At 44.2% G+C, this 17422-nt stretch overlaps 1 protein-coding gene across 1 annotated transcript; it reads right to left on the bottom strand.

The window, feature by feature from the left end:
* Nucleotides 1-12234: 12234 nt before the first annotated feature.
* Nucleotides 12235-16152, bottom strand: aar2 (AAR2 splicing factor). The gene is made up of 4 exons (XM_084339515.1): nt 16110-16152; nt 14698-15470; nt 13598-13827; nt 12235-12548 (listed from the first exon to the last, which is right to left on the bottom strand). The coding sequence occupies exons 2-4, from the start codon at nt 15461-15463 to the stop codon at nt 12381-12383; spliced, it is 1164 nt and encodes a 387-aa protein (XP_084195641.1). The 5' UTR covers nt 15464-15470; nt 16110-16152; the 3' UTR covers nt 12235-12380.
* Nucleotides 16153-17422: the final 1270 nt, after the last annotated feature.

Raw genomic sequence — 17422 nt, 5'->3', positions numbered from 1 at the left:
TCGGAACAGGGTAAATCTGCATTTTGCTACGATGCCCCTCTAGCTCATGGAATGAACTCCAACAGTCCTTAAAGCTTGAGATTCTCCCCTCTGTTTAAAACATTGATCTTCAACATTTGTCAATCAAGTTGTATGTGTTTTAATTGATTTGTTATACTTACCTTTGTCTCGCCTTGTTGTCTTATGTTATGATTTTATAGGCCTATTTAGCTTATGTATGTATGTGTATGTACACTCGACGTACAGACGCAAAAACAGAGTCCATTACCTTCGGTTCAAATAACAAACTCAGCAAGACCAACGGCTTCTCAGTTACAGTGGGTGACAATATTGTCACAAGGAAAGATGAAATTACCCACCTGGGTTCCATCCTAGAGGCTAATCTTTCCTGTGACAAAATGGCATCCAATGTAATAAAAAAAGTCAACCAACGAACTCGATTCTTGTACCGGATCTCCTCTCTGGCAAACAAGAATACCCTGAAGACTCTCAAAACAAACTGGTCAGACTACTGCTTGACCTTACTCCTAGAACCCACCTCACCCCTGCCCACTTTGACAACCTAGGATGGCTTAGAGTAGACGACAGAGTACAGCAACTTGCAATGGGCCTGGTCTACAAGATACACTACACGACCAAGGTACCCATGTACATGTCTAAATACTTCCCAAAGGTCAGTGAAGTCCACGATCACAACACCAGAGGGAGCTCCACAAATCATGTTAAACCCAGATTCGGCTCAAACAAGGGACTAAACACGTTTCGCAATTATGCCACATCAATGTGGAACGCCCTACCCAAAGCTGTAAGGGAATGTGAATCACTACCCACTTTCAAAACCACTCTCAAAGAACACCTACGGGAGACTGCAATTCGAAACTGGCCCCTGTAAATGTCCTAACCCAACCCCCTCCAATGTACAGTAAATGACCAAGTATGGTTGTCAATATTCCAATGTACAGTTTTGCTTGTACAGTTGTACAGTGTGTGTGTCCCCCCCCCCCCCCCCCCCAACCCCACCCCACCTACCCAGCCTCCAGCAATGTACAGTTTCCACGTCAAATGTATATACTCTCTTTTCTGGACTCTTTTTTGTATCACAAACAGTACTGTATTTGTAAATCTGGTATGTCATAAATGTATAGATGTAGCAGTACTGTCTATCTGTATGTCATGTATGTCATATATGTCCTGATGAATTGAAAATGGGGGACCCTGATGTAAACAAGACGAAAGTCTTTCTCTGGTCTGCATCCCCTTAACAATTGTGTGTATTGAGCTGTACTGTATTGTACCCATTCTGCAATCTGTTAATAAAGTTTTCAATCAATAAATCAATCAATCAAACGTGACCGTAAATGAGGGAAACCTCAGTTGATTTTCGAGTTTAAATAAAGGCAGTTGAAATTTAATTTAATTAAATCTGGATGGATAGATAGCACTCCGAGTAAGAGGCAAAATGTGTCTTTCCGTAACATAGTAGTGTAGTGGTGAAAGCACTCACCTCCAACTGCTGAGACCGCTGGCAACAGGCGCTTTTCACGTACAGGCGTGATATCGGGTTTGTGCCTGTGTGTGTGTGTGTGTGTGTGTGTGTGTGTGTGTGTGTGTGTGTGTGTGTGTGTGCGTGCGTGCGTGCGTGCGTGCGTGCGTGCGTGCGTGCGTGCGTGCGTGCGTGCGTGCGTGTGTGTGTGTGTGTGTGTGTGTCAGTCTTCAATCTTCAATCCTCACAAAAAAAAACTCCAATCCGCATCTGAAGGCAACTAATCATGTGAAAGTCGTCCAGATACATGTTACACCAATACAACTTCACATCTTTTAACAGGGATATTTATTACCCAGGTGCTCTTGTGCTGGACATGAATCAATGTACAAAGAGACACTGACACACACACACACACACACACACACACACACACACACACACACACACACACACACACACACTTTAACTACAGTCTCACTCCCCACAAGTTCACAGAATCAACTGATTTGGTTTAGATCCAGAACAATTCATCTTCATGAACGCAGCTGACAACGTGAGGGTATGAAGGCATCTCTCCTCCACACTGTGCCAGCTTTCCCCACAGACCTAAACCACACTGGGGAAGGTTTGCAAACATTTGGCTCACGAGTAGGGATGGCACCGATCCGATACTCAGTATCGGTATCGGGCCGATACTGGTCAAATTCACAGGATTGGATATCGGAAAAACAGGAAGTATTTTCCGATCCGATACATACCGTAAAGCGTGCCATCACGTCAACAGTAGTAGCGCGACAACAACGCTAGTGTTAGCTAAACGTGAGCGCCGCGGTCATGTCAGCTGTGTGGAGTTATTTTAAGCTCAAAGAAAAAGGCAAAACAGCCTGTCAAGTCAAGTCAAGTCAAGTAATTTATTTATAGAACACATTTAAAAGCTCGAGAGCCAACCAAAGTGCTGTACAGTACAGTCAAAGCATAAAATCAATGTCCTATAAAATACACAAATACAAAAAGGCACAACAGGACAGGACAGTACATTCAAAAAATAGGACAAGCGGAAAGGGGAGTACAAAGTACAGTATAGCACACCAGGGACAGAGGAGCACAAGAAGAGATACAAGAGGGAGGGGGCAGGATAAAATTGCATGGGAGTGTGTGGGTTAGGGTGTGGGAGAATCAGGATTAATCGAAGGCTAGGGAATAAAAGTGGGTTTTTAAACTGGCCTTAAATGTCTCCAGCGTAGGGGAAGATCGAATCTCCAGGGGAAGCTGGTTCCATAGTTTGGGGGCTACGGCCTTGAAGGAGCAATCGCCTCTCTTTTTTAGTCTGGTGCGGGGGGGGGGGGACCAGCCGAGCCTGGTTGGAGGATCTTAGTGACCTGGGTGCTGCGTAGGGGGTGATGAGCTCGGTGATGTATAGGGGTGCTGCACCCGATAGTGCCTTGAAGGTGAGGAGGAGGATTTTGAAATCTATTCTAAGTGGGACTGGGAGCCAGTGTAGGGAGGCTAGGACTGGTGCCTGTGGGGTTATGTTAATGTTAAGGTTAAGGCCACCGTACTGGGGTCATGGACAGGTACGCACTCGCAGGGCAGAGTAGACTAGGAGCGGATAATGGTGGACCTACGGAGCTAACAGCTAACAATAAAGACACTCACAAATACAGAGGACTTACATGTATACTTGTGGAATAACACGACACAGCCGAGTGTAATATCTGCAACGGAAGTATTTCTAGGAGTGGCTGTAACGTTTGGGGTTTTGCTCTCATCTGGGAGCAAAAGCCCTGGCGTTGCCCAATGGTAATTACCTGTCTATCTTCCCTGATTGCTCTAATTGGTACCTGGTGTGTATAGTTAAATTGGCTTTATATGTTCTTCCTGGTTACTAGTCAGGTCGTCAGTCGATCACTGAACCTTACCGTGAGTACTATGATGCATTCTATCAAAGCCTTATCGCTCCTCGCAACGGAGGATAAGTTTGTTCACCTTGTATAGTAAATTGACTTGTCGTGCCTTTTGATTATGTACTCTTACCGTGTGTGCTTATGTTGCACCATAACCCGTCGTGTTTATTTCATGATGCGTTTGAGACAACATTTTCTCCCCTTTGCTTTCCGCATTAATATATATATATATATATATATATATATATATATATATATAGTTGTTTATTGTTGTGCTTTGCGTGTTTTTGGAGACTTGTTTTCTCCCCTTTGTTTTACCTCTTTTTGGAGAAAAGTACTCTCCCCTTTTTGTTTGTTCACCGTTGTCTGCGCATTCGCTTTTTCATGTTCTACCAAAATAAAACGGTAACCTCTCGTCTATCTGTTCTGCACTGCACCTGGGTCCAACACACCAACCCAACTCAGGCAGCAACACTTGCAGATTCCTCATGGAAACGAGAGTATGCCGAGTTTATACGTGCAACGAATGCCAAGAGGAAAAGTTTTGCCGCAACTGACGTCGCTGGAAACGATTCAGAAGTGCGAGAAACTCCCTGCAGCCAGTAACAAAGCAAAGCTGATAACTCTAACAGAGAAAATAACTGAATGTATTGTGCAGGACGACCAGCCCCTTTCTGTTGTTGAAAATGTAACGTTAGGTTTCCAATGCTTAACCTCGCTTCATGTTGCCAAACCGTCATTTTATCTCCGACACGGCTATCCCAAATAAGTACAATGTTGTGTTTCTTTTTCAAATGTAGCCAAGAGTAAAGAACCATATCAAAACAGCAGTCAAAGTGTATATTTTCAGCACTACGTTTATTTACCAATGATTTTAAAATCTCCACGCATTGCACCAGAAACGGGGGCGAGGACAGGAAGCCGTCATGAAATGGCTGTAGTCTTACTAACTAAAAGATTTGAACAAAATAAAAAGCAGCAGGTCTATTGCAGATTTGAGTAATGTATGCTGTACTTATTCTTTTAGGAGAGTAGGATTTGTTTCAGTTTTAGCATGTTTTATAGATGGCTAGGTTAAACACAGGTTTATGTTTTTAAGAGGGGGGGGGGGGGGGGTAGGATCGGTATCGGCCGATACTCAAGGCTGTGATATCGGTATCGGACATGAAAAGGGGGTATCGTGCCATCCCTACTCACGAGTACAAAGACGTCAGACGAGTGCAAAGTCTTTCACCCTCTTGCACCGACATCCTTCTCACATGAAAATGTGGGGACATGGTCCATTACCACAAGCCCACTCCCCGACAAGCCATTCATTACAATTATGCGCCTCGCTTTACTACAAAGTGGTAATGGACTGAAACAGAATTCCTCTCAACGTGTGAAAGATGGAGGATTCCCGTGAGAAACAGCCACAGAAATATGTCATGTGTGTGCGTGCATGCATAAATCCACATATACAAGGCTGACCATAATATCTTGTTCACAAAAAGGCTTAGGAATACACTAAGATAGATAAGTATTTTATTCAGAATATAAGATGTATTGTGCGAAAGCCCAGGTTAAGCACAAGACTCCAGTACAGTTAATCTTTTGTGTTAAACATCTCGAATGGACTGTGCACGCCCGTATATTACAGAGCTCTGGTTAATCGGAAACTACAGAGCCAATGAATAATTGAATGGTGCCACACACACACACACACACACACACACACAAAGAAACACCTGACTTTAATCAATCAATAATAATGCACATTAATACCAAGTCAATGTTCGGTCAAGGAGCATCTTCTTCACGCGGGCATGAACATGAACGAACACACACACCAGCGTCCACCCGCCTTGCTACGATGAGGGGGGGGGGGGGGGGGTGCAGAGTGAGAGAAAGACAGACAGAGAGGCCTGTGTTTATCCTGGCAGTGAGCGCGGCCTGTGAGCCCCACGGTAATGTGCAACCCACATCTAATGGAGAGAAAACACCACTATGACTGACAGGCCCTGCTAGAGCTTTGAGGAGAGAGAGAGAGATAATGTAGGAAGAAAGAGAAAGGAGAGAGAGAGATAGGAAGAAATAGAAAGGAGAGGGAGAGGAAGAGAGAGAAAGGAAGAGAGAGAGATAGGAAGAAAGAGAGAGGAAGAAAGAGAGAGAGGGAGGGGAAGAAAGAAAGAGAGAGAATCACAATCAATGAAGGCTGCTCACGGCCCACACCAGCCCTCAGGCTAAAACCCAATGAAATAAATCAGCCAAATTCAAGAGGAAATAGTTGCCATTTCTGTAACTGTGGCAGGAGGGTTTCTTCAGAGGAGGGAAGGTTGATGCCGGGTGGAACGTTGGAAATATAATCAGACAGCTGGGTGACTTGCTGTTTACCGCCGAGACGGAGGCTAATGGAAGACTTGGACTCCTGTTTAGTTGACGACGTACACCGTTTCTACCCCGAAGAGAGGAAAATTAATCTAAAACGAATCACTCCGCTTGTCCCACCGCGTTGCGTAGGTTTCCACTACGAGCTCCAAGACGTTGGTCTCGTTTGAGGAATTCCGGCAGGAAATTAACAACCGTTCCGGGCAGCTGGCGATCTCGAGGTTGTATCGGAGGATAACGCCGGAAAAAAGGGGGGAATTAGCTAACTGAGCTCTCCACCTCCTATTTCGACATTAAGTCATCCATACCACAATGCCATCTGTCTCGGTGGAGGAGGAGAAATACTTTTTGTTGGGAGTCCATCAGTGGTCGTCTAGACTCTCCATTGATTGAGATAATTACATTAGATGGCTTTGGGCCTTTTTCACGGCGGTGGCATGGCTGCGAGACGGCTTCACAGCGCTGGCCGATATCAAAGAGAAGAGTAGAGGAAAGGAAGGGCCCAAGAATGGAGGAGAGATGAATGGATGGAGAGGTCTGTCCCCATCCATCACAGTCAGTGAAGGGATATACACACACACACACACATTGAAAGCCAATGAATGGCATGTAATTAGGTTATACAGTTAGCCCAACCACTACTGCCCCCACCCCCCTCACCTTAACTCCCCCTAATCGCAGTAATGTGACCGCTTCTCACAAAGCCTTTCACTGCATCGGTCTCGCTTTAAAGCCTCTGAAAACTGCCCTACAAATGGTAAAAAAATTGTAAATGGTCTATTGAAGGTTCCAAACCACAGCCTAAAGAGAATCGGGGATGCAGTCTTTGCAAACTATGCACAAAAGTTATGGAACACACTACCTATGGACATTAGGGAAGCTAGATCTCTTAATATTTTCAAAGATAAGCTAAAAACGTACCTCTTCACCATAGCCTTTTAATACACTCCGCTGTTGATTGTACTGTAGCACTATTCTACTCTGTCCATTCTATTTTATTGCACTTCTATTAACTACTAACTTTTTATTACAGGTTCAAAACTGTCAGGTATTAAACGGTATGGGTATTGGGGGTGCAACAGTACACAAAAACCACGGTTCGGTACGTACCTCAGTTTTGAAGTCACGGTTCGGTACGGGTTTTCAGTACAGTGGGGGAAAGTTTGGCTTTCCATGTTCCACTCATGGGTGATGTAGTGTGCACTGTGCAGTAACTAATTGTACTTGTTGGGCTGTCAACGAATATTCTATATTGAAATTAATAATTTACTTGTAAAAGAAAACAATAATAATAATTATATTATATTGTGAAAAAAACAGCCCCGGTGGGCGGTCGTTAGTGGTTAACATACCGTTGTATTCGTTCGGTACACAGCCGTTCGGTACGGTACGGTACACACTGAAACGGTTCGGTACGGATATGTGTACCTTTACACCCCTAATGGGTATCAAACAAGACTGTCAGGCTTTAAAACTGTGTAGGACCCAGGCCTAGAACTGCGCCCTGAGAGGGAGGTTTTCCCTGAGTGGGAGCGTTGAAGGGTCAAAGTGGGTATCAAACAGGAGGGAAGACTGTCAGGTTTTAAACTGTGGATACCAAACAGAGAAGGTAAAGACGACTTTAAACTGTTAAACAGTAATCCAGAACTATTTTATTGCACTATAAAAAATTACTGATTTTGTCTGCACTTGTGCTCATTTCATGTCTATTCTACTACTTATTGCACTGCACTATTTTACTCTGTCTATTCTATCTTACTCTTTTTATTATAGTCTATTTATTTTTTTATGGAATCAAAACATAAACAATGTGGCCTGTTGGGATGTTGGATCCTAATGTGAAAAACTGATTTTATATGTCTGCACTTTATCTGCTCATTTTATGCCTGTCCTTTTTCTGTTGTGAAGCACTTTGAGCTACAGTTTCTGTATGAAAGGTGCTATAAAAATAAAGTTTCATTATTATTATTTATATATCTCTTTTATCCAAAGCGCTTTACAATTTGTTGTTCCTCACACATTCACACAGCGATGGCGGAGGCAACCATGCAAGGTGCCAACATTGTTAAGTGTCTTGCTCATGGACACTTCGACAAGCTGCCCGGGAGGAGCGGGAATCGAACCAGGAACCTTCCGAGTGTCAGATGACCGCTCTGCCTCCTGAGCCAGTTTTCCATTCATGTACATGAAACGGTTAGCGTTAGCTTTGCTACGCTACACTTCCTGCGAGAGGCAGAGTGGTTTTCATGATTGGCTCGTGGAATTAATTGTGTAATAACGATATCCATAAACATATCCAATTAAAGGGGCGGCTACGTGGCGTAGTGGGCAAGGCGCTCGCCACAAATGACGGAGACGCTGGGCTTGCTGTTCGAGCCCAGCGCTCCACATTGCTTTCAGTTTAGCTGGTCGTTCATACTAATACACATTGGCCGTATTAGGGGGTGGGAAACTGATGGGTGGGGATCGGGCGTTGTGGACAGCGACTCCTACAGGTGGTTGGTGCGCCTGCGCAGTAGAATCAGGAAGTGTCGGGGGCAGCGTGAGCCTCCCACGCGTTACTCCTCGCCACTGAGAGATCGAGCTGTGCAGGTGAAAAGATGCGACTGCTGTTACCTCAAGTACCGGAGGGGACTTGTGCTATGTATGACTTAGTCCACATTGCAGCCGGCTTGTGGGAGGCAAGAAACAGCGTTCGTGACAGGGGAGGGTTGAATTGGATGATACGAAATTGGGATGGGAGAAAAATATAGAAAATGGGAGAAAAAGTGGATAAAAAAAAAAACATATCCAATTAAAATACAAATATTTCCAATACTTTTGGAAATTACATAGTTAGGCTATTGTGGATTTGGGTTTGCAGTGGTTTTAACTCACACCAAACAAAGTGTACTGAGGTCAAAGAAAGAAATAACACAATCTCAGTTGTATTCACACTACCTGCCAGCCAACTCTAACCAGCAGCATGTACTGAGCACACACAGCTCTCCAGGATGAAATGTATAATACACTGGAGTCCACGACTAGAATAGTCTGGAATATATCGGAGGAAACAGGGAACCTGCCTCGTTCCCTGACCGTCAGATGACTTTATTGAATCACTGAAGGAGAATAAAGCCATGTTCTGTGAACATCAGAAGACACAGCCCGTGCATGACTGCCATCTAGTGGACCGAAATGGAACTACCTTTCCAGGAATCGAAGCTTACATTACATTTTCTATCAAAAGGTTTTTGTTTATTAAGGGAATGTCAGACTCCAGTAATCAAAACATACAATAAAAGACAAAGAGCCTGATATATATATATATATATATATATATATATATATTGACCGATGCTTAACTCTAAATTAATAAAAATATTTGTTCTCATAAAGGCAGTTGTTCTCAACCGTTTTCATCAAGGACCTGCAAATTGATACAAATGAGGCTTTGGATCCTCATTTGATGAGATTGTGTCTCAAGGACCAACGCCTGAGAACATCTTTGTTGTTGGACATGATATAGTCCAGAATTTTGTATCTGAGAAAGTGGGACCTATGATGAAAAGTTTTATACATTCCATCTCAGGACTATTGGTCACTATTTTACTGACGGACCTCCTGGAACTCCCTGGTTGAGAACCACTGCCATAAGGTATTATCGTGAAATAATTCAACAGGAACAGTAAAATGTTGCAGTGGCTCTATACCGGTGTGGGGTTCCATCTCCTGACATGGAATAAATCCAATCACGAAGGTTAGATAATTGCCTAACTCCCATGATGCATTTCTTTCTAGGCGAGAGCTACATCTTTCAGGATGACAACGACCTCATTAACGAGGCACGATTGCTTGCTCAGTGGTTTGGAGAGGTGGTCGCAACACGCCAGGGCCCACTAATTAACCACGCCCTAATTGATCTTTTAGAGGAATATATGACACCTGCTATATCATTAAGATTGAGTGCCCAGATGTTCACTCAGAATCATTGCTAGCAGTGATTAGCATTGACCTTGCCTAAGAAATGAACCATAAACATATCAGAAAAGGAACCCCAACCCATTATGGAGCCACCATCACTAAGGAAAGTATCAACACTGGTGTTTGTGTTATTTTAAACTCAGGTACAGTAATGAATATACAGTTAGCAATGACCATACAATTACATCACCCACAGTAATCTGTTGTGATGATGTTTAAGTGCTCCACACACTAGATTAACAGCTCAATGCAAGGCCACGTTGAGAGCTCTGATAGTGTTCTAATTATTAGACAGTCACAACTGTATTCATTTAACGCAAGGGTACTTTGACCGCCAGAGGGCGGTGTTGATCCAGGGTCTTGCTCTCCCCACACAATGCTCATGGTTGGTTTGCTTTTACAACAGGGTGCAGTGAATTTACATTGGGAAAGAGGGAGCGAATAAAAATCATCATTAAAATAATGGGTTGTCCCTAAACAGTCAAGCTGCAAAGTAAAAGAAAACAAAAAAAACGCTATATATTAGGGGTGGACGGTATAAGCGGTATACGGTATAAGCGGTATGAATTTGCGCTACGGTATGGATTTTGACTATACCTTGTAACCGGTAGAGCAGCTCTAAAATAGCAATGACGTCACGTAACCACAGCCAGGGCTCGACAGTGCGACTATTTCACTCGTATTTTCCCCTAAAAATAGATATGTGCGAACTGGAAAAGAGTATTTAGGAGCACAGAGGCTTCGCTTAGTGGGCGTGTCAACGCGCAATTGTCATTTCATAATAGACAGAGCAGAGCGGACCTTCAATTCTAGAAGCAAACTAGCTCTTCCGCCCTGCGTTTGAAGGCTGTGTGACAACGCGCAGTTTCTATGTGTAATGTAAACTCTGACGAGTCCAATGGTCTAACATGCTTTGCATCCTCGCCATTCTGGAATGCCCACGTCGCGCTAAAACCTTATGTAATGTTAACTGTTGATGTAGACTCAGAAAGCTAATGTTAGCTCCACTCCTAGCAGCCTGTTGATGTAGCCTACACGTTAACGTTAGCTCCACTCTAGCAGCCCCCTCCCTCCCTCTCTCTCTCTCTCTCTCTGCTAACAATCCTGATTCGATTCTTGAACCTATTTCATTAAAAAGGAAGATATTGATGGACATTAGCTATAGTATAGCTCAGCAGCTGTAACAGAATCATTTGATTATTTTGTATTATTTACGTTTTAAGTTAAGTTTTAACAAAAAAAGCCAGTGGTGGACCGACATAACAAACGCTGTCACTGTTTACTTGTGTAACTAAGGACATGATTCCTTTTCAAACTGTCGATCAAAAGGGCTTTAGAGACATGGTCAAAGCACTGGATCCAAGATACGCGTTACCTGCCCGCAGACACTTGAGAAAAGGTTTTGCATTTTTCTATTGCAGTTTTGCACAATAAATGTTCTTAAAATACCTCTGTACTATGTGAAATATGTCCTAGTAATACAAGAGTATAGTAATAGCTGCCATATCAGTGTTTTACCCCTTCAGAAGAATAAAAGAATTTAAGATAAATTAATATACTGTGATATATACCGTTACCGTCTATGCTTCAAATTATACCGGGATATAAATTTTAGACCATACCGTCCAGCCCTACAATATATACCGTAATTCCTCTAATAGTAACCGGGTCTCAAATACAAGCCGGGTCTCTATTAATGGCCGGGTGCGCTCTTGAGCTAAGCAATTATAAGCCGGCCTCCTAATACAAGCCGGGTTACTAATATACTGAGCTGCATACTGAGCTAGTTACTTGATTTCACTTTGAAAACGTTGAAATGACCAGTGACCACCTGTAATTGCACTGTTTACCATTTCATACAGTACTTGGTTTCAATAAATGAACCCAGTACATTTTACTGGGTTCAAACTGACACAAAATGTTGATTTATTCATTATGATCCGTTTGAAAATTTGAAATATAGGCCTCCTCCTAATACAAGCCTGGTACCCGCTACAGTTGAAACAAATACAAGCCGGGGTTACTATTAGAGGAATTACGGTATTCAAAAATGTATGTGCACAAAACAAGTTTTTTTTCCCTCATCTCTATTTTAGGTTAAGGTGGGACATGACGTCTCCACTGAGGTTAAGGTTTGGGTTAAAGTAAGGATTATGTTTATATAAACAATGTTTTAGGTGAAAATTAAGGCGAGTACTGCTTGTGTCCTTACCAACCGGTACTATCACGGTCATATTTTCCCCACAAAGCTGACTTCTCACTTGGAACAGTTTGGCACTGCAGTCGCTAACTTAAACAGAGTCCCCCCCCCCCCCCCCCCCCCCTTTCCTCAGGTCTCTAGATGGAAGACAGTTTGATGTTGAGGTTAGATACTGTGCCCCCCTCCCTTGTCTCGTTCAAACTCTGGACATGGTTAAAACTTGGTGGCCTGCTCTTGGTTCCAGAAGGTGACGGTTAAGAGGAGTCCAGAGCAGAGCGGGTCATTCCAGAAGGTAACAGAGTCCAGAGCGGGTCATTCCAGAAGGTAACAGAGTCCAGAGCAGAGCAGAGCGGATCATTCCAGAAGGTAACAGAGTCCAGAGCGGGTCATTCCAGAAGGTAACAGAGTCCAGAGCAGAGCGGATCATTCCAGAAGGTAACAGAGTCCAGAGCAGAGCGGGTCATTCCATTGAGAGATCTCCAGGCAGCTCCACTACCACGGGAGCACAGTCTTCCAAGTCTGCATCGAAGTCCCAACGGAACTTCTTGGTCAGGTGGGCTTTGAATTTCTCTGCCCTCTTTCTCAGCGTGCCGTCGACCCCTGGCCCACTGGCAAACTGGAAGAAGTCCTGTGGGGGGAGAAAACAGTGATTAGACCCGGGAGCTTGAACCTAGTTCCATCGTTCCTGGCTGTTCTCCGTGCTGGAATAAACGGAAGCAGGGCTCATCCAAGAACTCGGCCCATTCTATTCGGCCCCACTCCAAACAGACATGGCCAAAATGCCAAGATTAAATGTCTAACTAAAAGGGCAGGAGTCTCTGTCCGTCTGTCGTTTTTTTCCTCCAGAACCGTTCATCCAATCAGTTGCAGTTGGTGGTTGAGTTGCCGACGACCCAAGAAAGTGCCACGTCGACTGTGAAGTTGATTGGATGAGTGGTTCTCGGGAGAGAGCGACAAGCAGCCATATTTGGGACCAAGCAATTGGCACGTTCCGAATAGGCACATTTTGAAAGGGCACTGCACTAATCTACCTAAAATTAAAGGAGTTTCTGTCCATCTGTCCAAGTCTCTCGAGAACCGTTCATCCGATCGACTTCACACTTGGCGGGTGTGTTGCAGAGGACACAAAGAAATGCAGTATATCGAGTGAGAGCTCTTCAGATCTACGGGAAATATTTATTAGTAGTTTGTATAAGTAAGGGATAATGGCGGCGAGGTCATTGTCGCAAAATAATTGACCGACACAGAGTTTAGAATACCGAGGGCATCGTAGCAAAATGCAGATTTACCCTGTTCCGAGCAGACTCTGGGAACCGTAAGGACCAGCCACTCACTAGAACAGGTTCCATAGGTAACAACATTCCACTCCAATAATGATGTAGTATAAGGAGGTAGCTTACCAATAAGGGCCTTAAAAATGAACAAATACCAGTGTTTGTTGCGACTCTCCATCGGAGAGGACAAACCAACCTTCTCATAAAAGGACACAGTGATGAGTGTCATATCTATCAGTAATGAATCTTAAGGCAGAGTGATAAGACAGGCCAGGGATTTAAATACACCAAGCAATGTCTCTCTAGTTCTCCAGCTCAAGGCTAAACGATCTAGGCCTTTTGGTCCACATTGAGAAGTGAACAGGATTAAGCGATAACAACATCAACATGTGTGCAGCCCTACCTGCAGGGTGGAGGTGAGGAAGTTATCCTGGGACACAATGTCCACAAAGAAGTCTGAAGGGATCTCTCCCAGCTGGTGGTAGAGGACAGCGATGAGGCCCAGGTACAGCTCCTTGCGGCTCCGCATGGAGTCCTCCGCACGACACAGCACAGCCAGCAGACTCTTCCAGTGCTCAAAACCCTCGTACACGTTTCCGATCAGGAAACACACAAAGGCGAACTGCAGCTCACCTGGCAGGGGGAGAGAAGGGAGTGGAGTAGATGAGTGGTGGGGGCACACACTGTTATCTGGACTTGGTTCCTTTCAGCATTTTGACAACTTCTTATCTGCAACAATGACTTTCAACAGTCATATGTCATCAGTTATAGCGATAAAGCAAAACCGATCGGGCCAATACCAGGCTAAAACAGGGTATTAGGAGCCGTGCAAATCCTTTATCCAATGACCCCCAACTAGTATGGTTCAGTGACAGTAGTGGCTTTAATTGGTACATGGTAATGTTGTCACAATACCAAGATTTTGACTTTGATACAGATACCAGCCTAAGTATCACTAAAACTATCTAAAATTATACCACAGCAAAAACCTAAAGCGCAGACTCCGCTGTGAGCGGCTCCAGAATTTACGGTTTTGGGAGCAGCTTGGTTGACATTAGCAGGTAACATTAGTTTAGGTCATCGAACTGTCATCTATTTCAGTCGCAAATGCAAGTGAAGCGCTCGCACTGTCGGGTCCACCAACAGAGAACAGACCATGTGGAACATGCCTTGGTGTGTGTTCAGCCGACACTCGACACGCCCACTAGGCAAAGTGTGCACTCACACACACACACACACCCCCCCCCGCCCCCTCCGGTCACGCATCTACTCAACTGAGACTATTATTCTAAAAGTATCGATACTAATAAACTGAAGTATTGGACCGTTTTCAGCAGCTTGGTATCGCAATACTTTTCTAGTATCCGTGTACCGTGTGCAACCCTAGTACATGGTATCGGCCAATATTTAATAAATTACAACTCAGAATGGGTATATCTGCAGTGAGCAATGTGGAATTGGAGCGTTGTTCTCAACACCGTGTGCTCCAGGCGACTCACTCACCCAGCAGGTGGAGAGGCTGCAGCTGGTAGTGTTTCTCCAGCAGGGTCTCCAGTGCGTAGCTCAGGTCCATGCTGCACTGGGTGATCTGTGCCGGCGTGGCCCCCGGAGGGTACGTCTGGCTGGGGATCTGGGAGAAACGCAGCTCTGTCCCTTCCCTCTGCTTCATCCTGGGCAGCCGGTCGAGGCCCTCCTTCATGCTCTGACAGGCCGTGTCGTTCCTGGGCAGGTTCTGCTCTGCCCGGTCCTTGGTGAGCGTGAGCTGGAGCTCGGGTATGACATCGCTGAAGGAGCAGACCCGCCCCGACAGAGGCTGCAGCCCGCCGGCGACCTCCTGGGTCAGCCGGTCGGTGAGGGACACCCACTTCCGCATCACCTCGTACGGGTAGGGCCCGAGGAAAGGGTCCAGGTCTCTTAGGCCGGCCCGGACCCGGCTCACCTCCTCCTCGTTCTGGGAGGCTGAGAAGTCCAGATCCTCCTCCTTGGCGTCCCAGGTGGCCAGCAGGATCTCTCTGGGCTTCAGGGTGAGGAAGAGGCCCGTCTTGGGGCCTATCTCGCCGCCACAGGAAGGTGTGTTGGCGGAACAATAGTGGAGGAAGTGTAGACCAGGAGGGATCATCTTCACGCCCCGGAAACGAGGACCAATCTTCCAACTCTTATAGTCGATGCCCAGCTCTGTGCCCTGGGGGACCCCTAACAGGACCAGAGTTGCTCCCTCCTCAAATAGCCTCCGAGCCATGTCCGCGTCCATCTCCACACTGGCAGCCATGTCCGCTCTGTCCAGGAACAGAGGTGTGTCAACAGTACAGCCAGGAGATAGCCAATTAATAATGATAATGTAATAATAAACTATTTGTATAGCACCTCTCATACAATAATTGCAGCTCAAAGTGCTTCACAGCAGTACAAAAAAATTATAATAAAAAAAGGCATAGTAACAATTGAATTTTGCACTACATGTTGGCGGGCTAGACATATCTTAATCTAATCGTTCTAGCTGGCTAACAAGTAAAGGGGAGTTTCTGGGGATCATGATAGGCCTATATTACGTTGAATTAGGTTCGTAGGTTAACTGACAGCATGTACATTTTATAACGTTACCCACAAATCAGCCCCTCATTCATTCATCAATGTCAATGTTGGTAACGTTTAGCATTACAAGCTGTGGACAGTTAACATCACAGAATAGTCTCTCCTGGCTCTCTAACAATGCTAACATACACTAGAGGGAGTTTTTCGTTTTTAGAAATACTGATCACAGCAATAACGTTAGCTATTAGAATCGATTGCCACATTCCATCTCGGTCTATCACTAAAAGTAACAAAGATTTAAACTGGTTAGCGATATAACTTCAAACGCACAAATATAATAGTAAATAGCGGTAACTGTACGAGAAACTATACTCTATTATTACCTGCAGTTTGTACTCTTCTTCACGTCGTCAAGAGAGCGTTTATGAAGCAGTGCAACGGAATTATCATTCCCCTCGCAACACTTTCTGTTAGAACGGTTCCGCGAAGCTGCACCACCAGCTGCAAGAGGTTGAGTCTTTGGGCCGCGATTGTAAAGATCATAATATTGACCATCGTGAATTGTAAAATAACTAATAAGACATTTGAGAAATGTTTGTTTCATTATGTGACATGAACGTGTTTCTGATGATGATGTTGGCAAAATAATGACACCAATACAAATATGCTTTGGCTTAATCCTTGTGTGTTTAGGTCTGTGGGACCCATTTTCAATGTTCAAGAGAAATGATAGAATTAATCATTTATTTTTTCTCATTGGCTGATTTTCTGCAAAAGAAACATGTCAAATAATGCATTTCCAATGAGTACACCCCCCCCCCCCTACCCATATGACATACATGGTGTTCAAAATTCGAATGTGTGGAAATTGTAGGTGAAAACGAGTAAATATGGTTCAAATTAAACAAAATGTTTCACAGTGTTCCTTCACTCTCTGCTTCCACTTTGTTTAATTTCTATTGTTCAAGATAAACATGGTTTATTACATTTGTGTCTTGAACATAATGGATTTTTTAAATCACATTTAGCATTTTCTCACAAAGAAACAATCTAGGCTAGAGACTAATCTTTCCTGTGACAAAATGGCATCCAATGTAATAAAAAAAAGTCAACCAACGAACTCGATTCTTGTACCGGATCTCCTCTCTGGTCAACAAGAACACCCTGAAGACTCTGGCAGGAGCACTCATACAAGGGTACTACGACTATGCTTGCACCTCATGGTACCAAGGCACCTCAAAGGCGCTAAAAACAAAATTACAAACATCTCAAAACAAACTGGTCAGACTACTGCTTGACCTTACTCCTAGAACCCACCTCACCCCTGCCCACTTTGACAACCTAGGATGGCTTCGTAGACGACAGAGTACAGCAACTTGCAATGAGCCTGGTCTATTGGTCTACAAGATACACTACACGACCAAGGTACCCATGTACATGTCAAAATACTTCCCAAAGGTCAGTGAATACCACGATCACAACACCAGAGGGAGCTCCACAAATCATGTTAAACCCAGATTTGGCGAGATGATTTCCAGAATGTATTGAGTTCATAGAATGTGAAATAGGCCTATAATTAAAAACAATTAAAATACATTAAACTGGTAAAAGAAATGCTTTTGAAATGTAAAATAATATACCTAAAATGCTGATAATAAATCATATTCAGCCTGTGGATTTACTTTGACCTAAATAA

This window comes from Notolepis coatsorum (genome assembly GCF_963971535.1).
Source record: "Notolepis coatsorum genome assembly, contig: SCAFFOLD_317, whole genome shotgun sequence".
Classification (NCBI taxonomy): Eukaryota; Metazoa; Chordata; class Actinopteri; order Aulopiformes; family Paralepididae; genus Notolepis; species Notolepis coatsorum.
Note: the sequence above shows the minus strand (reverse complement) of the source record. Positions and strands in the feature narration are given on the sequence as shown.